This window comes from Alosa alosa, chromosome 21 (genome assembly GCF_017589495.1).
Source record: "Alosa alosa isolate M-15738 ecotype Scorff River chromosome 21, AALO_Geno_1.1, whole genome shotgun sequence".
In the NCBI taxonomy this organism is placed as follows: Eukaryota; Metazoa; Chordata; class Actinopteri; order Clupeiformes; family Clupeidae; genus Alosa; species Alosa alosa.
Genome location: NC_063209.1, coordinates 1,244,198 through 1,265,935, shown reverse-complemented (window position 1 = coordinate 1,265,935; position 21,738 = coordinate 1,244,198). Strand labels below are relative to the sequence as shown.

General features: G+C 40.2%; 1 protein-coding gene across 1 annotated transcript in view; it reads right to left on the bottom strand.

Moving 5' to 3' along the window:
• The window catches only part of cetn4 (centrin 4), a 28,452-nt gene extending 10,335 nt beyond the window's left edge, over positions 1 to 18,117 (bottom strand). The window contains exons 1-2 of the mRNA XM_048231840.1: positions 17,868 to 18,117; positions 17,101 to 17,256 (exon numbers count right to left, since the gene is read on the bottom strand). Of these exons, the coding sequence (XP_048087797.1) occupies positions 17,101 to 17,256; positions 17,868 to 17,870 (159 nt within the window). The 5' untranslated portion in view covers positions 17,871 to 18,117. The remainder of the gene's footprint in view (positions 1 to 17,100; positions 17,257 to 17,867) is intronic.
• Between the last annotated feature and the right edge of the window lie 3,621 nt (positions 18,118 to 21,738).

Sequence of the window (21,738 nt, the reverse complement as noted above, 5' to 3'; positions counted from 1 at the left end):
AACACACGCTGAACTTGAATCAAACATTCTTTTAGAACACAGCTGATCAACCGTCTGCTTTCACTTTTGAATGAAGTTCCAAGCACAAACTCCGTTGCCATTGACAGCGGTCATTCTTGTTTTCAGAGGTCCTTTCCCAAGAAATAATGACCGCTAGAACTTTCAGAAATCCCATTCAAGTCAATGGAGCATTCTACTTGCATTGTGAAGAGCCGTATAATAAGGATTAAGTTAAGTTATGGAACACCCATTTTATGCTTCTCACATCCAATATCCAACTAAAGATTTAAGAACAATTTTCATGATACATTTGAACATACTACCATGTAACATATTTTCATATGCATTGATGAATTTATGGGAGGGCGAGGGAAAAGTGGTAGCAGCCTAGGCTATCACGCAAACACAGGGGAGAAGTGCTAATAGCGATTAGGTGCTCCACCATATGAAAACAGTGCACGCCTGTTTTGGCGGAAAAAAAAATGAAATCCAAATTCGGTTAAATGCATCAATTAGGCTATAGAAACTTTCAGAGACGACTGATTCAGTATTCAGAGCATCAGTTTTCTTCATTGTAGGCTACTATGTCAAAAGCAACTTTGTTTGCCTTTCTAATTTGTTTGTTCACTTTCACGACATCCACTTCTCAATCTGCTAGACTAGGGTATTTTAAGGCATAGCCCTAGTCTACGTGCAGTAAATAGTTAGAGTATTTTTTTTTCAGTGGAGTAGAACTACTAGGGCTACTGTATGTCGCCGCTTGTGGACATCTTTGATTATTTTTAATGTCGCAGTCGTTTATCTCCGTTCAGCAGGCTTGTGGTTCAGCTGTGGGCACGCAATTAGCGGCAATGACGGGCGGTGATGAGCGATGTTTACGTAGCCTAATGAAGTGACAGCTTAGTAAATTCCACGCAGTAGGCCAATGGTAAAGCACAGCGTTTGCTGCATAGAAAAAACTCAGTAGCCTATTAGCGCTTTCTTTGTAGCCCTACATCCAGCCCTGAGTGTTGGCCTGGTTGCTAGCTTCTTCAAACTTTGCAAACTCAGCTGGGTGTTATTACAATTGCGGCGCACGAGTGTATTTGACCGGCATAAAATCGGCATGTCTCAGACTGACCGGCTGGTCGCCGGTCATGGCCGATCACGTGAAAATCGGCCGATTCCGGTCACCAGCCGATCTATCGGTGCATCTCTAACAAATACGTTTAGTATGCTTAGCAAAATCATACTTTCAGCGTACATACTGATCATAATTAATATCCAAAACTACCAAATATGATACCTTGACTGCTGCCTCAGCACCCAAGCCAATATCAATCTTCTGGGGGAGGAGGAGCAAGGTCTTGTCAGACGTATCAAGCTTGGTGAGCTGAAGGGGAGTGATGCCCTGGAGGACCTCTCTCTTAATACAGCGTCTACCACTACAGACAATAGGAGACTGGCCCTACAACATTTTACATGCAATCCCTAAACTGTGACAAATACTTTGTTATTTTGGATAAAAGCATCACAGATGAATAAATAAACAAATAAAATGATTCATTTGTTATTTGTTATTATTATTACACTACCCATATACAGTAAATAATTACCTTAATTAACTCAGTCAAATCTTTGGCAAGGAAAGGCATCATAGGTTCATCGGTCTGGTATTTCTTCATGAACGGATGGAAGGTCCTGGCCAGAGTCATGAAAAAGTGCATCTTCGCTGTCGTAAGGGGATCCTTAATGGCTGCCTCGATGGTGTCAAAAGATGCTGTTTTGGGATTTGGGAGCTGTTTATTGTGTACAGCGTCCATGTACAGCATGAGAGATGGCCAGACTTCGAGCGCCCGTTCAACAACTGGGAGACTTTCAAGCCACCTGTGGCCACAAAATGGCTTGGGAAAGATTTTGTGACTTGTTTGTAGTCCTCCCTCCTTGCAGGAACGTTGTGGAAAAGAGTGTGCATGGCCTTTAAAATTTTATCCACATTCCACATCGAAAATCCCACCTTGAAGGAGTTATGTAGTGTGTGGAGTCCACAGCTGCCGACGGACACCAGTTGTGCACCCCCATACTTCTCTGTATGGTCCTGTTGGAGTATGTCCAAAAGCTTCAAATTCACATTGGGTCCATCCATGGAGTCTGAAATCAGCCTGCTGCGGTCCAATTGATGCGATGCCTCCTTTTGGAAAATAAGAAGAAATAAAGATTACATAAATGTATAAATTCAGCTACATGTTAAACGGCAACCTTTCTTCTAGTATGGAGCTGATGCAGCTGATAAAACAGACATTAAAAAATTACTAAAAGAAATTAAATCACGAAATTAACAGAAATTAAAGAGAGGCTGAGGAGCTTCTCTCCACAGGTGTCCTTAACAAACAAAGCTTTTAAAAGAATTTTAAGTAGGCTAATATTTGAATCTCCTTCTACATTATCTAGCCTATCAACTATCTCAATGGAACCAATGACTGTACATAGATGAAACCAACATATTGAAAGCTGTATGTTAAATATAAATAGCCTATAAAACTGGCAGGCTGAATATGAATGTGAATCTGGAATGCACTACTCTTTCACCGCATGTTCAAACTATGCAGACTGAAAAAATAATTAGGCTTTAATTTCCGTAGGCTACATTGTCTCATAGATGCTATAAATGTTACATCATATAGATCATAGGATGACATGCACATTTTACACAATATGCATGCACTACATTTTTGCATATTCCCTTAGATGGGGTAGGCCTATGACATGATGTTCAAATGCAGACCTATTTGTATTGCATGCCCTACAAATTGATAAGTAAACGTCCAAGGCCAATCAGTAAAGTAGGCCATCACTTACTTCGATATGCTTCAGGAGGTCCTGCGCTGTCCCATGTCCCATGAATTGAGATCCCACCCGCACCTCTCCATTGCTCCAGGAACGAACGTGGAGGTCCGGCTGCTTGGACTTGGTGGATGAGTTGAAGCTTTCGTCGAACATCAAGACATACTGTCCGCTAATGGTGTTTATTAGATCTCTCTTGATGAAGTCCGCTATACCAAATCTTGCTATATAAGCGATCTTATTCGGCCCACACGTAAACGCTTTCGCAATGTTCGAGTCGGGGAACATTGCCTGGAAAAGGTCACTAATATTATCGTTACTGTTATGTGACATATTTTTTGTCACTGTGTGGAGAATCCAAAGTACCTCCGATTTTGAGGTCTCAGTGGATCCGAAAGTAGTCCGAAGATCAGGCCGTATCGACGAAGCTGTAACGTTATTTGCCTGGAATCCGGAGGGACCAGGCATTGACAATGATGTAGGCCTCGGCGGCTGGGATGGCGAACAGAACTGTGAGATGTAGGGCTGGGACAACGCGTCGACGTAATCGATGACGTTGACGCAAAAAATACGTCGACGCAAAATATGAGCGTCGATTCGTCAAGCATAACGTGTGCTGCTAAATATTTCTAATTTTACACCTTCAGTGTTTTCCATACGTTGACTAATCTGTGGCTGGGCACCACGAAATCAAAACCGGCCACCACACATTGATGTTCTCTGTTGTAGGCCTACTATTTAAATTAAAGATAATAATTTCATTGAGCTGCACTTTTTACTCACACAGCCTTTCCTCGCCCCGCCCGCTCTCTCTCGTAACGAGCCCGCTGCTCCTCCTCTGCATGTGCATTAACAAAATATTCACGATTGTTGATGGATTGTTGTTGCCACATAGAAGCACTGCATAGAACACAGTGGGCTAAATTGCTATTAAATCCGCTTAGCATCGTGACCATGCTGCGCAAATTTGCAGCATTAAAACTGCTGAATTAAAGTTAAAGTAAAGTCTGCTAAGGTCTTATCACAACATAGTACATTGAGGAGACTAAACTAAGTTAAGTTACAGTATGCAATCAAGCAGTATCTCAAAGCTAACGTTAGAATACTGTTTGGGTGTCAAGTTTAGCATGCTTACTTGCAGCTGCTTATTCGTTACTCATGCAGGGCTCATTTTATTGACTCTGAATGTTTGCAAAATCCCGATGTAAATGGAAAAGTGTTTTCCAAGACTCAAAAGTGCTTGTCCAAAGGAGAAGTACGAACCGTTATTTGAACTAACTACGTTATGAATTGCATTTACACATCAGCAGCCTTTTAACTGTGTTAATGTTAATTGCAAGGATTCCCACACAAACGTCTTAAAATGACAGGCACTCAATTAGACATACACTACTGAACTTTATTGAATGCTACCTCTGACTAAGAATGCATTACTTTGCACTTGTATAGTCTTTTATTTTGGAATAAACATATATTGCAATGTTAAAGAATTCATGTTTTTTCATTCATATGTGTAAATAAACATGTGTAAGTTGCTATTAGTGAATTAATGGGGAGATCATCGAATCGAAATCGGACTGAAAAAATGAATCGTTAGATTAATCAATGCATTGAAAAAATAATCGCTAGATTAATCGTTTATCCCAGCCCTAGTGAGATGGTTTGACTCTGCTGAAGGCTTTTCATGGCAAACTGGTGTTTGTCCGCTTTGGCATGAGACTCGAGCGCCTTCACACCCCAATGTCCCTAGCTGTAATATCTTCTTGCATACTTTGCAGCGAGCTTCATAACTACTGCTGGGGACCGCTTCTAACCAGCTGCAAAACTCGCCCTTATCGAGCCAAGTCACGTTGAACACACACTTCCCCATGATCTTTGAAAACTACGCACTCGACGACAGCCCGGACGTTGCACGAATTCGTCGGGCAGGTAGCCTATTGAAGCAACTTCCTTAATTTTATTGGCGGGTTACATACCGCCACCTACTTTACAGGAGTTATACCTGCAGTGATCACGCAATGGGATTATTATCACCACGTAAAACAAAACAACCAATTTATTATTCGACAGCGCTTTACTATTTTATTTTCGGCGGACAACGCTTGAACACAATTAACACAATGAACGAAGGTAAGAATTTTAAGACTTGGGTAAATTAAATTTAAGACCCAGACTTGTGTTTTTTAGGCTTTTTGAGGCCTTAAATTTAACTTTCTGAATTTAAGTCTTTTTTAGACTTTTTAAGACCCCGCGGGAACCCTGTAGCAAAAGTCTCAAGCATTTTGATAATCTAAAATACTTTGAAAGATTAAGGAGATATGCTGTATTCCGTATGATGATTTAGAAGAATAATGTAAAATATTTTTACAAGGAAATGTTAAATATCAAAGCAGCCATAATAAAAATATATGGTGAAGTGAGTAAAATAATAAAGAAAATACTCATTTTCATTTTATATAAAATAGCTTTCAAGTCACACCATATGACAATTTTGGGTGCTGATACAGCAAATTGACATAAAAATTCTAAAAGACCACATATTTGAAAATCCCAGAGTCACAGCAACACAAATAAAACAATTTCAGGGATAATATGTCAAGTTTTTAAAAAATACTTTGTTTGGGCTTATATGTCAACCACCCACGCCACGTACGCATGAATGCACATACACACACACAGGCGCACACACAGAAGCACACACACTTCAAGAATTTCTCAGAATTATGAACTATGTTTTTTTTAACTATGAATTATGTTTTGGTACTTGTTGTCTAGCAAATACCAGTGAGAATTGAGTGTGCAAAATGCAATTCAGTGAGACAGTTAGAATCATATATGCCTTTCACCTTTTCTTTTTAGCTAGCAGCCAGACCAGCAGATACCCTGACTTTGCTGAATTACTGAAGCTAAGCAGGCTTAGTTAGTACTTGGATAAGAGACCTCCTTGGAAGAGTAAGTTCCTGCTGGAAGAGGTGTTGGCGGCTGGCCAATAGGTGGCACTCTTCGCTGTGGCCAAAAGCCACCAAACAAATGTCAATCCCAATGCCATATTGCAGTGACCGGGACACTGTACTGCAGGAGATGCTTTCCTTTGCATGAATGTTAAATTGAGGTTCTGACTTGAGGTTGTTAAAGATCCCATGGCACTTATCGCAAAGAGTAAGCGTTATTGGTCCATTCACTTCTTCACTCTCCACCTGAAACTAGTGTGTGGTGAACATTCTGGCACATAATGGCTGTTGTGCATCACTCAGATGAGTGCTACACATTGGTGGTGCATTGACTAATCTGTGGCGGGGCGCCATGAAATCAAAACCGGCCGCCACACATTAACGTTCTATGTTTAATTCAATTTAATTTAAATTAAATATAAAATCAAATCCTTGCATTGAGCTGCACTTTTTACGCAGGCAGCCTTTCCTTGCCCCGCCCCGCTCTCTCTCGTAGCCCGCTGCCCCTCCTCTGCATGTGCATTTAACAAAATATTCACGATTGTTGAAGGATTGTTGCCACATAGAAGCATTGCATAGAAGACGTCTGGCTAAATTGTTATTAAATCGGCTTTTTAGCATCGCGGACCATGCTGCTTAAATTTGTTCAAAACTGCTGCATTGAAGTTAACTCTGCTAAGGTCTTATCACAACATAGTAGGCTACATTGAGGAGACTAAACTAAGTTAAGTTATGCAATCAAGCAGTATCTCAAAGCTAACGTTAGAATACTGTTTGGATGTCGAATTTAGCATGCTTAGCCTACTTACAGCTGCTTGTCAATTTCGTTGAAGGGCTCATTTTATTGACTCTGACACTGAATGTTTGCAAAATCCCAATGTAAATGGAAAAGTGTTTTCCAAAATTCAAAAGTGCTTGTCCCAAGGAGAAGTACGAACCTTTATTTTAACTATGTAGAAAACGTTATGAATTGCATCCACACATAAGCAGCCTTTTAACTGTGTTACAATTGCAAGGGTTCTCTCACGAACGTCTTAAAGTGACAGGCACTCAATTAGACCTATACACTACTAAGACGATCTTAATATGACCATGATAATTGATAATATAAAATTAATGTGCACCATGAGCAAATGATAAAATCTTTCAGAATGCTTTCCATTCTTGAACTGCATCGAATTGCATCGCATCGTACTGAATCTTTTTTTATAAACATGTATCTTTTCTTGTATCGAATCGTGCCCATGTATCTAGATGCGAATCGTATCGTCTTTTACATGAGAGATTCACACCCCTACTTGTTAGCCTATGGAATCTCCCCATAGGGGGTACACCTCCTGGATGTTCGGTAAAGTGCAAACACACCAGCACAAAAGATGGCTCTAGGTAGGCTTAGCTCCGCCCTGCTTAGGTCAAATGGAGGATCATTCACGAAAGGATTTTGGGCTGCACAAATTCAGTGTGGATGTATGGTGAAATACATCCACACTGCTGACAGTATTTTGAGGAAGTATAGCCAACCAAGCTCAAGTAGGTCAGTATAGCCAGACGGGCCTTACATACGCCTAGTTGGGAAATTAGGGCTTTAAAAAAATATTGGTGCAAATTATCGGCCGGAATTATCGGAACGATAATAATAGTTTAATTTTTTCACTTATCAGCCAATAATATATCGGCCACCGATATATCGTGCATCCCTATCAATAACATATTAAGTGATGAGGTCGCAAAAGGAAAGCAAAAAAACTCAAATAAATCTAGGCTACAATACACACAGTTTTCATGCGCACGCAGGTATTTTTATGATTGTTGGCTTTTGGTGGTAGCTTGCTAATTCACTGAAGATAGACTTATGGTTATGGATATAAGGAACATTCTGAAAAAGAATGAGTAGGGCTCATCACTGTAGCTTGTATGAGTGTGTTGGTTGGCGTCTTTGTAGAATTGCAGGTTGAAGCATTGGTATAATTTTCTTTATAAGGCCATTCTATGTGAACTGCCTCCTTTCTTATGTTCTCTCCTGACTCCTAAAGTCTCCAGAAATTGTAATCTTCGATCATGTGGGCAAATCATGTATGACATTCCCCTAACACGAACTGTCTTTGGTGAAAGTGCCTTTTTTGTTTTTGCACCCTCATCCTGGTATAAATTGCAAAATTATTCTAAATTAGACTGCCTACCAACAATGACACAGTTTAAAACGATTTGAGTACTAAATGTACATGTGCTTTTACTGAGTGCAGCTGGTGATCATGTTGAGATGATGTTAAATTGCATACTGTCTTTTTCTGTTTTATGTTGTCTGTTTTACACTGTAATTTAAAATGAAACAATAATGCTGCTGTCTTGACCAGGACTCCCTTGAGCAAGAGATTCTGAATCAAATGGGAGTTGGTCGGATAGCCTCTAATTTTTACACAATCTTTTTTAACAATGATTTTTCCTATTTTTTTTTTTATTATTTAGGCATTAAGATCAACTTCCAAAAGATGATTTCTTTTGTTATTCTTCTTTTTAGTCAACGTTGGCATGTACAGGGTAAGTAAACTTATGAGCACAACTGTATCGAAAAACTACCCTACCCGTTCATCTCTGCCACAACTCTACAGCCCCAGCGAGACTATTCAGTGCTGAAAAAGGGCGTGTCACTAACACTTCTCACTATATTTTTCTGAAAGCTACAGATCTCTGGAGTATAAAATGGTATGATAGCAAGTTGGATCTTGTAGCTTTGTGGCTGTACAGGCCTTCAAAGTTGACCTCTGATTTGAAAAAAGGAAATTCCGCCTATTGGCTTTTTTTTGTTAACCCACTCATAAGAGCCCAGAAAATAATCCAAACCTCATTATTACTGATGCATATGTGGTGTTTGATGTTGGCATACATGTTTTGAATCATTATGTGATTTTGACCTTCATTTTGGTTGATACAATTCAAGATTTATGTGTAATAATGAGCAAATCTACGTTTTCAGAGACACAACGTGATGCAGCACTAATTGAAATGCCCACAACCTCATTAATCAATGTATTTATACCTTCCTACCTCCCAGCAGAGACTTGAAATACAAATGATTACATAGGTCTGCATTGCTATGCTATTTACTATTGTATTCGGAAACACCCCAAAATTCAGTAAATTAGTATTTTATTAAAACTACCCATAAGAGATATTCCAAGAGATCAAAACATCATGATTACCAATCACATATTACCTTTACATTCAAGGAATACCATATGAAAATTGTTCACATCACCACATGTACCCAGCTTAACATAAATATTATAATTTTATAATGTCCAGGGCACATGAAATACATACAGTAATTTCCTGTGTATTAGCCGTATTGTGTATAAGCCACAGGACAGTGTTTTATGCAAGTTAAAAGAAACAAAACAATATACCATATTAACTGCCCCCGTGTATTAACCTCATAGCTAAAGACATTTTGCTAAATCAATGTATAAGCTGCAGCTAATAGTTGGGAAATGATGGTAATTGCATCACAGGTGCTAAAATGATCTACATTATACATTTCAGTTGTACTTTTGACTAGTAAGAATATGGGAATGAGATGTAGATGAACTGGTTGGTGAAAATAACTTTACACATTGTTATCATTATGTACAATTATTATCATCATCATCATCATCATCATCATCATACTTAAAATTGTCTTTCATCTGATGTTAAAATCATTTCCATTGAAAAGAAATAATAACTATTTTCCAAGACTTGATCTACAAGCAGGGATGGGCAGTATTTCAAATACAAAATACTATTTTGTAATTTGTATTTTATTGAGATGATGAAAATGCCTTCATATTTTGTATCAAAATACTTCAGTGTTGTGTATTTTTGTATTTTCAAAATACTGAAAAATACTTTCTGTGAAACACTGTGATGACACGTATCTAACTATCTATAAAGCACAAAATCTCTGTCTCTGTCTGTCTGTGGCACCATTACATGGTCAAGCCCCTCTGCTCCAGTAGAGCGATTATTTTCCTTTGCAGTCGTTCCATAGGCGTTGTCTGAATGCAACAGTGTTTGAGAAGTTAGTTGTGTTTTAAGGCATCAACTGAGGAGATACCACTAGCTAAGGTTTGCTCACACAAGGACAGCACAAGGACTTCACAAGCTTAGATCGCAACACTTGAGTTTGCTATTTTCCTTTCTTTTTCTGTTTTACAGGTTTTTTTCTAGACTTTATATTTATTCTCTGACCTGTGAAATATTTCAGTGCTATGGTGACGATAATTTCCTACCTCAAACAAGGACATTTCCAACCTCTTGCACATTTGAAATAAGAAATTATTGATAATGTCATAATTATTGGCTTCTAATTGGCTTAACTGATTGGATGGTATTAATGTGACAACCTGATTTTTTATTTTTACTTTTTATTTTGTATTTACATTGATAGAGGTTGTGCACACACCAGTTTCAGGTGTATACAAAGTTATTCAACTGTGATGAAACTCCCCATATGTGTGGTAGTGATAGTGTTAAATACATGTAACTTAAACTAGGTAGCATTTTAACCTTTTAAATTTCTAAATAAATCATCCATTTGGATAGCCTGACGAGCCAGACTCACATGAAGATGTAGGGTCTGGGAACTCACCATTGGCAGTGTTCAATCCGAGGGGCGGGATAACCGGTTGTCTTTCAAATTCCCTCTGCACGCAATAGGATAGCGCTACAACTAATGAGCCTCATGTGTTTTGCCACCAGCAGAGCTAGTTGGCTAGTTGATCAAACTTTTGGCAACTTAACAGCTTAACTCTTTAGAAAGAAGTAGTTTGTAGTATTTTAAAAATACAAAAATACAGTATTTTATTTTGATACATTTTTGGCTGCTGTATTTTGTAGCTTATTTTGATACAATTTTAAGGTGGGTATTTGGTATTTTATTTGGAAATACATTTTGATGTATTTGTGCCCATCCCTGTCAACAAGTACATACATTTACAACAGTTTTAAAAATTCTACACAGTTACATCTGATGAGACAGAAACTGAAATTGGATCAATCCATTTTCAGAGGAACATGAGTTCATTTGCATATCTACAGCAGGCAAAGCAACACAAGAGGTTAGGGATGATCTGATTCAGGCTCATACTACAGCCAAAGATCATGACATAGAGGCTGGAGTCAGATACACCTAAGCACAAATTCCATGATACATTGACAAAGCAAAAATTAAAGACATTTACGAGCATGAGTCAAAAAAGAAAACACAGGCACATGGCAAGACCATGTTAAAGACTGGACATGAGAGAAGTCTTTTGTCACCCTCTTGGACCTTAACCATGGTCATTGGCGACACCTGAGGGGACCCCAAGGAAAACCTCTAAAGCAGCACTTGCAGAAACTTGCATCACCATCTAGAGATGTAATGTTGCTGCTGACAGCTTTGCCTGTCTAACGAATGTTATCTCCGCGATTTAAGATTGTTTGTGTAATGTATAGGCACAGCACGCACTTTAATTTCCCTATTTTTACAATCGGCTAGCCTAATAAACGCATTTCATTTCAAAAAGCAACCTGGTCAATCGCTAACAACTAAGTGCACCTAGGCCAACAACTCTACACATCCAAAAGGGTAGAAGCTTCCAGTAGGCTATCATAACTTTTTTACCGTTTAGTCTGTGCATCGGGCAGCCCTAATAATGATGTGAATTAGTGACAGCTGTTGTCGCGGTAAACTTAAGCTCCTCTAAATAGTGTAGATAGGCCTACGTGCTATGTTGCTTGATTTTCTGTAATAAATGCAGCCTGTAGCCTAGGTTACTTCAGCAAACCCAGACCAGTTGTGGCATCAGTTTCGCTTTTAAAACGCAACAGTGAGAGGCTTTTTAGCGCAGTCTCACTTATCATTGATGAGCACAGGAGCAGGCTGACACCTGAGCATGTTGAAAAGATCACCTTTGTGAATAGAAGAAGAATCTCCCCATCATGCTCAGACTGCAGCCAGGGCAAACAGTAGAAATTGAAGGGAGTATGGAGATGGAGCAGTAAAGTGTGGAGGAGATAGCAATACTGTAGAAGGCGTGACAGTTGTTTGGGTTGTTATAGCCAATTCAGTGTGTGTGTGGTACTTTGACTATTTTCTACTCAGGTTTTGTGTGTGTTACTTTTATATATAATTTTATATTGTTTACAATATTGTTTACACTGATGGCTTTTTTAAGCCTTGGTTTACACTCGAGCAGAGCACTGATGCCAATTGATGTTAATTGACTATTTATTTTCTACTCAGCTTTTCTGTGTGTTTTGCTTTTTTTATACAGTTTATAATATTGTTTGCACTAATGGCTTTTGCACTAAGCCTTGGTTTACACTCTTGTTGTTCAAGAGCAGAGCACTGATGCTAATTCAGTTTGTGTGGTTAATTGACTATTTGTAATTTTGTGTTTATTTAACCCTGTTAAGAATAAACAGGTCAGCTTCTCATTACCAACCACTGTGGATTATTCAAACTAACCTAATTAAGTTGGCTAGTTGTTCTTAAGAGTAAAACCAGAGACTTTCTATTGAGGAGACACAGCACTCAAAAAATACTCCATAGAAATGCATGGGGCTAGTTTGTCACGCCAATATGGCCGTTGTCTACACATATCCCACCCCTTCCTCGGCAAAACGTCGACATGTAAATACATTGCGCCAATCATATGGTGTGTTGTGAAGACATCGTGCCAATCATGTGTTGTGATCTCGCCGCTGGAGCAAGATTGGTGTCGTGAAGCCTTGCGCACGCGCAGTTCGACCCAAAGACTGTGCCCAATGAGTATCCATAAAACGTTGGTATATGGCCGCCGAGTGGAGGGACTTGCCTAAAAGGACTTTGGTAAAACCCTTTTCAACATGAGTATAACAACAAAATAAGTAAATATCTTTAAATCTTTAATACATGCTTGGATCGGCCGGTATCGGCCGATGCTAAAAGCTACAATATCGGTATCGGATCGGAAGTGCAAAAAGCTGGATCGGGACATCCCTATGACCATCAGATAATCTTCCATTTGAATATAATACTGCAACAATCATTGATGGAATGTCTCTGGTCCAGAAGGTCAATAACAATGTCTCAACTTATGCAGACAATGCTGCTGCTATTCATAGCATGATCCGTAAAGAGGCAAAGCAGAGGCAGATCATTTTTTAGATTAAATTAGATTAGATTTAACTTTATTGTCATTGTGCAGAGAACAAGTACAGAGACAACGAAATGCAGTTTGCTTCTAACCAGAAGTGCAAAAAAGCAGAAAAGTGCAATGTGATATACACAGTATAGGCAGGTGGTGCATAGACAGGACAAGAAATATAGTGCAGTGTAGACAGTAGTATAAAGTTGTTTTGCAGAAGGTGATTTAGAGTAGCATAAATTAAATATAAATATGTGCAGTATATTAGCAGTTACCTTATAAGAGCAGAATAAATATGGCTATGTACTGTAATATGAACAATGTATGAACAACGTACAGGTTAGGGGTCGACCAATTATCGGCCTGGCCGATTATTAGGGCCGATATTTAGCATTTTTATAATAATTTGTATCGGTCATTTTTTCCACCGATAAGCCGATATTGAAATGGATAAAGAATGAAACGCGCTACTTTGTCTGTAAAGCGTCTCTCACTCCCTGAATTTGCTACTCTGTGGTCAAGAGCATTGTCCCGCCCACTACACCGTCTGATTTGTTAGTTAGCACGAATGCAGCCAATCAGGATCGAAGACTGAACACAGACAAAGTTTAGGATTCTCACTGAGGCAGACTGGGCTTCAGCTGTAGCCTACGGAGCTATTTTTCGAAGGTAAGGAAGGTAGCCTACTTTGCTGAAGTTGCAGTGAATCACAATCGTCTACACTGAAGTTACAAAAACACCACTTTGTAAGCTATTGTCTCTTTGATCCGGATCAATAAGTAAAGCACCCACTTCCTTCATTTAGCAAATTCTCGATTGATGCACGTTACTGATGCTGTTTTCTAGTTATCCCACAAACTTGGGTGCTGCGCGTCGGGAGTTCTCTGCCTCCGCCTCGTTCGTTATTTGTGAATAACGGGACACCTCGGCGGACATAGTACAGACAAGTCCTAAATTATGCGATAGCTTAATGTCAAAAGTCTAATTGCTCCTTTTGAAACGGACTGTCATAAAAGACTACATGCACCCAGGGCCAACCGTAATTTAATCCGACCTGAACAAAATCGCGTCCTGAGCTGGCTATTAACGTGCCTTTTAGGCTCTCAAAGGTGTAGCTTATAGCCTACACATGGACACAAATTGCATGCTTAAATAGCCTAAGAACTATTTTAAAACTGTTTTGTTAAACTATTCAACCGTAACACTTGCCATCACGCATGCACCTCTTCCTCTCCCTCTCGTGCACTCACACACGATGTCAAAGCATCCTCTTTGTGACAGGTCCCTTAACAAGCACATAGCTCATTGTGCAGGCCTACTCTATGAAAATAATTGCTATCACTCAGCTCTTGGATTAACATGATACACAGGATTTACACTTGCAAAGTGATGCAAGTTGATAGACAATTGTGTATCAAAAGAAGAAAGAAACGTTTGCATAATTAAATGATTTTGAATTAAATTTTTGCAGCATATAGCCTTTACTATCTACCCCCCTTTTTGACAACTGACATATCGGTTTTACATATCGGTTATCGGCCTCCTGTTTTGGTAATAATTGATATCGGTATCGGCCCTGAAAAACCCATATAGGTCGATCCCTAGTACAGGTATGTGCAATGTAGTGGCGGTACCATTATAGTAGTAGTAAGAACAATATAGATATATGCAGTGTATTAACAGAATATATTACAGAAAAACTGAATACATATGGATATTTAGTATGAACCATATAGACAGATATGTACAGTATGTACAACTATGTGCAGTGTGGTAACAGTACCATTGTAGTGCAGAAACAGTAACATTACAATAGTATTAATAATAAGTGTATGTGCAGGATGAAAAGCAGTAGAATATGGCCATGTACAGTATAAGTGTAATTACAATATGTACATTTGTAAATAGATAGATGGATGGGATAGGGTAGTGCAGTTGGGGGGGGGGGGCTAGGGGATGTCTGCCTCCTGGTTGTACCTGTCAAGGTTGCCATGGTCACCTCAACAGGCACAGGCAAGGAGGCATCAGGCGGGGGCGGGGCAGGGGGTGATGGGGGCTTAGTTTGTTGGATGTCACCGGGATGCAGAGCTAGAGTTCAGTAGGGTGACAGCCGCAGGAAAGAAGCTTCCTCTGAACCTGCTGGTGGTTGGGGTGAGAACAGTCTTTGATGATGCGCGCCTTACGCAAGCATCGCTTGCCCTGGATGGCCTTGATGGAGGGGAGTGAGGAACCAGTGATGTGTTGGGCAGTTTTCACCACCCTCTGCAGTGCTTTCCGGTCATGGGCAGAGCAGTTGCCATACCAAACTGTGACACAGTTGGTGAGGATGCTCTCGATGTTGCAGCGGTAGACGTTCACCAGGATCTGAGGAGACAGATGGACCTCAGAAAGAAGAGACGGTGGTGAGCCTTTTTGATCAGGGTAGAGGTGTTGAGGGTCCAAGAGAGGTCCTCAGAGATGTGGACACCCAGAAACTTGAAGCTGGTGACATGCTCCACCTCAGTCCTGTTGATGAGGTGTGTGTGTGCTAGCTTTAGACTTCCTGAAGTCCACAATGAGCTCTTTGGTCTTCTTGGTGTTAAGAGCCAGGTTGTTATCAGTGCACCACGATGATGTAAGGGGCTGGACCTCCTCCCCGTAGGCCGTCTCATCGTTATTGCTGATCACCGTAGTGTCATCTACAAACTTGACAATGCCGTTGGAGCTATGTACAGGTGTGCAGTCGTAGGTGAATAGGGAGTAGAGGAGAGGGCTCAGCACACATCCCTGTGGTACACTGGTGTTCGATGGTTGAGGAGGTGCGATTATCTAACCTAACAGACTGAGGTCTGTTGGTTAGGAAGTCCGGAATCCATAAGTTTGGTTTTTCTTTTATCACACACATATATTGGTAGATGTTTTTTTGTGGTCCACCTGTCAAAAAACTGACAGGTGGATCACACCTCCGTAACAACATCAGCTGATCAAAAACGCGTCACACTACTCCACCGTGTGACCTTCTGATGAAGATGGAAGTATACGTCGAAACATGTCAAGGTAAAGAAAAAACATCTACCAATATATGTGTATGTGATAAAAGAAAAACCAAACTTATTTATCTCAAGTGTAGACACAATGAATGCAATACAAGTAGTCCAAAATCCAGTTACAGAGGGAGGTATTGATGCCCAGTTCACTGAGTTTGGTGATCAGTTTGGAGGGGATGATGGTGTTGAACGCTGAGCTGAAGTCAATGAACAGCATTCTTACACAGGTGTTGCTATTGTCAAGGTGGGACAGGGCAGAGTGAAGTGCCATAGAGATGGCATCCTCTGTGCTCCTGTTCTGACGATGAATTCAATGAATAGATTAAAGATCGTTTGTACTCGTTTCAGCTACAATTTAAAAAACATTTGTACTGCAGACCTATGTATGTCATCATTTAACATTAATTTCAACTCACAATTGAAAGTAAGGAAGGTAGAATAGTATTGATCAATAAGGTCTGCATTCAGGTATTGCCATAACATGTTGCTCTGAAAACTCAAATTAGCTTTTTTTTTTGCACATAAATTTTGAATTTTATCAACCAAAATGAAGAGCAAAATCACATAATGAGTCAAAATATGTATGCCAACATCAAACACCACATATGCATCAGTAATAATATGATTTGGATTATTTTCTGGGCTCTTATGAATGTTTTAACAAAAAAAGCCAATAGGCGGAATTTCCTTTCAAATCAGATCAACTTTGAAGGCCTGTACAGCCACAAAGCTACAAGATCCAACTTGCTATCATAGCATTTTATACTCCAGAGATATGTAGCTTTCAGAAAAATATAGTGAGAATTTGCCCCCCCAAGTGGTAGTGACAACCCCCTGTGGCTCATGGACTACGACTAGTATCTCATTTGAAAGGAGACTATAGGTGGGCGACGCCAGGTTAATTGTGATCAACTAAGTATAGTAACTGCAGAAGTTGTGTGGTGATAGCCATGAGATAATTTATTTACCCTATTCACCTGTCCTACCTATGCAGGCGGTAAAAATGTAGCCAACAATTTGCACAGAGAGGGTTGAAGTAAGTACTGAGGCTCAGTAATCAAGAATCTTTGGTTTGCATTTTCTCATAAATGCAGGCAGTCTAACGTTGTTGTTGACAACCATCTGTGGTAGGCCTAGTTGTTACCTTACCTTAAGTTCCTTCACATCAATAGTCCCAGAACCATCTGTATCAAACAGATCAAAAGCCTCTCGGATTTCTTGTTTCTGCTCCTCCGTAATGTCCGGTTTGGAACCTCCTTTCTTTCGTTGATTTATGGTGGCACTTGTTTTTCTAAAACCAGTAGCCTGCATGGAACGTTAACGTTAATAATGCTAACGTTAGACATCACACCTTGGCTTAAGTTAGGTGGCATTTCATTCACACACATCAGGTGTAAACTGTCAACGTTAACTAATTATAATACGTTATAGACAATATAGACAATAAATTAATTGTCACTTCTTTTGACTCTTTTCCACACATTTTTTCTACTTGAAGTGGAAAGTTACCTTCACAGTTCACATGACTAGAACTAGTAGAAGCTGGCAACCCCTAGCAACACAGATAGCTTCTACGCCAGGTTATCCCGTGGTTTGTCGAATGTAACGTTGAGTTAACATTACGTTATGTTAGCTAACGTTAGTTCTACTTTACAGGGTTGACTTAAATTATTACAATCTTTCAAGAATCTTTCCCAAATCTTGTCAAAGTTGTTTAGTGTAAGGTGGCCAATAGATAAAGCTATCTTCATCATCTGTTTGACTAACTTTAACGTAACGTTACAGTACTGAGGTAAAGTTAGTTAACGTATGCATTCTACTCCAAAAGGTAGGCTATACTATGACCAACCAGGTGCTTTAAAAGGCTGAACTTGATAAACAAGTTAATTTATAAGTTATTTAACAAGACACCTTACCATTACGAACTGAACGTGTAGGTCTATGTTACGCTTTAACGTTAGCGGTACCAAGAAATTGCTGTTCTAGACAGTAAAAGTAGCAGCTACATCACCGACTTCCGTATGTGAATGCCAGTAAAGTGGACGTCACATTGCACGCGCATGCGAGCCGCTCGCCGCTAGGTTGTTCTTGTTTGAGGAGTTTGTTGTTCTTGCCGCTGGGCTGCTCAGCACAAAACCAGAGAATAGGCTTGTTCGAGATCACCTGCGTCTGACGGTTGTGGCTAGATGGGATAGAGTGGTGAAGTCCCGCCCCTTCCGTTTGCCTCCATGCCGTTCGAGACGAGAGATGTAGTCCACTGAGCCAAAAACATAATTGGACCAAAACATAATTGTTATCTCTCCATTAACTCCCGTTCATAATTTTTTGAAAGATAGGTCCCATGGACCGGAAGTAGAAGGGGCGGGACTTCACCACTCTATAGAGTGTCCCAGTGACGCCACTTCCATTTGCCTCCATGGGTCCCTTGTAGCGGAAGTAAAACGGAAATCACTGGGACACTCTATACAGCTAAGAACGGAAGTTACGTAACAGATAGTGAAATCTCGCCGCTCAGGACAGTAAGTAGGAAGCGATCGTGGATATTCCAAAGGAAACAAGAAAAATAGCTATTTTGCGAACATTAACATCACTTTTATGTGATGTGACCAAATTCACGTTAGAAATACTATTATTACAAAATAAATAGTTTAGTTATGATCACGGGTGTCCCAAAGAAGTATAATATATATGGACACGTAAATTTAAGTTTACCCCGTGTTACGAGAACTTATAATTAAAGACGTCTCAGCCATGGATATCCGTGTCATAAATGAAAACTATTTTTAAAACTATTTTTATGGATCGTTGTGAAAGAGTTGCTTCAATTGCACAACGAACACTGTCATTTCCCTTTGGGGATGGACCATAACTTGCTGTGATGGAGCTGTTAACGATTGGACTAAGGGGCCGTTTATACGAGAACGATTGCGAAGGAAGACGACAGGGGCGTCGCTAGCTATTTAAAACATTCGGGGCTAGAGCACAGAAGTTAAAGTCCTTTTTGTCTGGGGGTTCGGGGGTTTCTCCCCCTAGAGATTTTGAAAATCGGGCTGATGAACATGCAATTTTAACCTACTTTGAGAATGAAAAGGAAGGCCAATTGTAATGACTCACGTCACGGCATTCTGAATATTTTGATGTTTAAAGACGAGAGAACGTCTCTTCTGCCAAAGTGCACCACACACAACACCCAAAATATGACATTAAAATAGCCTGTAGAATAAACATCGTCTTGCACCTCTGTCAAGTGCACAGGTGTGAGCGTTCGTCTCGGGATAAACATTTGGACGTCATCCCCTTCAATTAATGGGCTATGGGTGCCTTGAAAGCAATGCATTTGGGTTGTGTAAGCTATCACAAACTTTTGCCCAAAGAAAAAGTTCCATTCTGTCAAAATCAAGCCCAAAATGCATTGCTTGGAAGCCCCCTCAAACGAGGTCAGGTTTACCATATTTACTGCGCATGTGATTCAATAGTAAATCACGATATATTGAAACTGAGCTGATCGAAATGTCCTCCTGGGTTGCGGGAGATGATGACACACTGTGAGTTTCCACTTCTTGTCCCTGCTCTGCCCTTTTTTTCTCTAAAGAAACTTCTAATCCATTTGTCCTTCTGTACACTTATTTAAGCTAAGGCTAGTTAGTAGAAGCACGCGAAACAGCAATGCGTAATAAGCGTAGAGGATAATTGAAATTGCAACATTTTGCAACAAATGATTCTAAACCTGCCCAGATCACGTCAGATTTTCTTGCGCTGCCGTTAATGCACACAATGGACACAAAACACAAAAGTCTCTTCTACGGGGCTATTTATTTAATTCACGATTAGAGTTTTTGTTGTTGACGGCCCATAGATCCGGGGCTATCCCCAGAGGATCCCGGGCTATAGCCCCGAATGCCCAGGTCTAACGACGCCACTGGAAGACGACAAAATATTTTATCATAAGTGCCTTTCGTTTACACGGCGACCCCGGGGCTTGAAGACGCACAAATCTGAAGACTCCTTCCAGAGTGTAGAGTTTTGAAGACGACCCGGGTTGCGTTTCTGTCTTAACGGCTAAACCAAAGATTCTTGATTACCTCTCTGGCTAAACTGTCAAATTAGAATGTCTGCGCGTGACGTACCGGGGTTCTATCACACCACCACCCAGCGGTCTGGAATGCATATCCAATCGAATATCACATACTCTTGCGTCTTCATATAAACAAAGATTTCCCCCTGAGAATGCTCGTCTAAACGCGAATAAAAAAATGAAGACGAGACGCCACTTCTGCGTCTTCTCTTTTCATCGTCACCGTATAAACGGTGAACAGAATATATTATAATAAAAGCTGAATAAATATGGTATGAACCATATGGACAGATATGTACAGTACAGTTATGTGCAGTGTGGTAACAGTCCCATTGTAGAGCAGAAACAGAAACATAAACATCAGAGAGACTTGCTTCTACAGCTACATAAGATAAGAGTTAGAGAGTCACAATATGTCCAATATGATTTCATTTAATTTTAGGGGGGTGGGGTTTGTGATTTTCACATACAAACAAAGCATTCTGGTGCATTCTGACAAAATAGAACATTTCCTGTGTTGGTAACTTTACTCATAAATCTATCTACAGTCAAGTATGCATTTAGAGAAATACAATAAAATATCAATATAATATAATACATTTTATGTGTGGTTGTTTAAGACACACTGAAGGCATGATGCCACCATAGGTTTGCAGACAACTATATACAATATGCACACTGAAGGAATGATGCCACCGTAGGTTTGCAGAGAACTATATACAATATGCACACTTGAAAGGGGTGGGGTGGTGGTGTGGGGGGGTTGTGAGGGCCGCTGAAAACCAGTGTCCATCCTCACACGAAGGGGTGGGGTGGTGGTGTGGGGTTGTGAGGGCCGCTGAAAACCAGTGCCCATCCTCACAGAAAAGAGTTAGGCACTGGTTAGCAGAAGGTGTCCACTACAAACAAACAAACCCCACTTCTAAAAGTAGTCCTTATCATGAACTATCTGTCAAAAATAAGCCCCGCCCCCTGAAACGTCATAAATCACATCATAACCACACCTATTTTTATGCAAATTAGCCATGTGGTTGTCACCACGTGTTGTTTGTTATTGTTATTGTTTTGTGAGTCATGTGACAGTCATGTGACTGGTGTCAAACCCCTGGGCAGCCATATTGGATGTAAAGTCATGTGACAGTCATGTGTCTGTTGTCAAACAATGCCACGCCCCCCCTTGGCATCCATATTGGATGTAGTGTCATGTGACAGTCATGTGACTGATGTCATACCCCTGGGCGGCCATATTGGCCCCCAAACCCACATGTGTGTTTTGTGGATAGTGGGGGATCAGATAAACTTTGTAAGAGTTGTATATGTTTAGTGGTAAATGGGGCTAAATACAAAGTGTGCTGCTAGGATGGCCGAGTGGTTAAGGCGTTGGACTTAAGATCAAATGGATGTTTGTGTCCTCGTGGGTTTGACCCCCACTCCTAGCAACTATATTAATGGCTGAGAGTAGTATGAAGTTTACTTTTATTTTTTGATAAGTCCTAGAGATGTTGAGAGATATGGACTAAAAAATATTTTTTATAAAATAAAAAGTTTAAATTGGTTACCATTTTGCTAGGCGCTTTGGTTAAAAAGGTGTCAGCCAAATCCCATGTACTGTAATTTTATAACTAGAATCGTGGGGTGGGTGTGTTAGTGTGTGTGACCAAATGGGTCTATGCCTGGAGGAGGTGTTGGGCCCGGGCATGTCACTGTGTGTG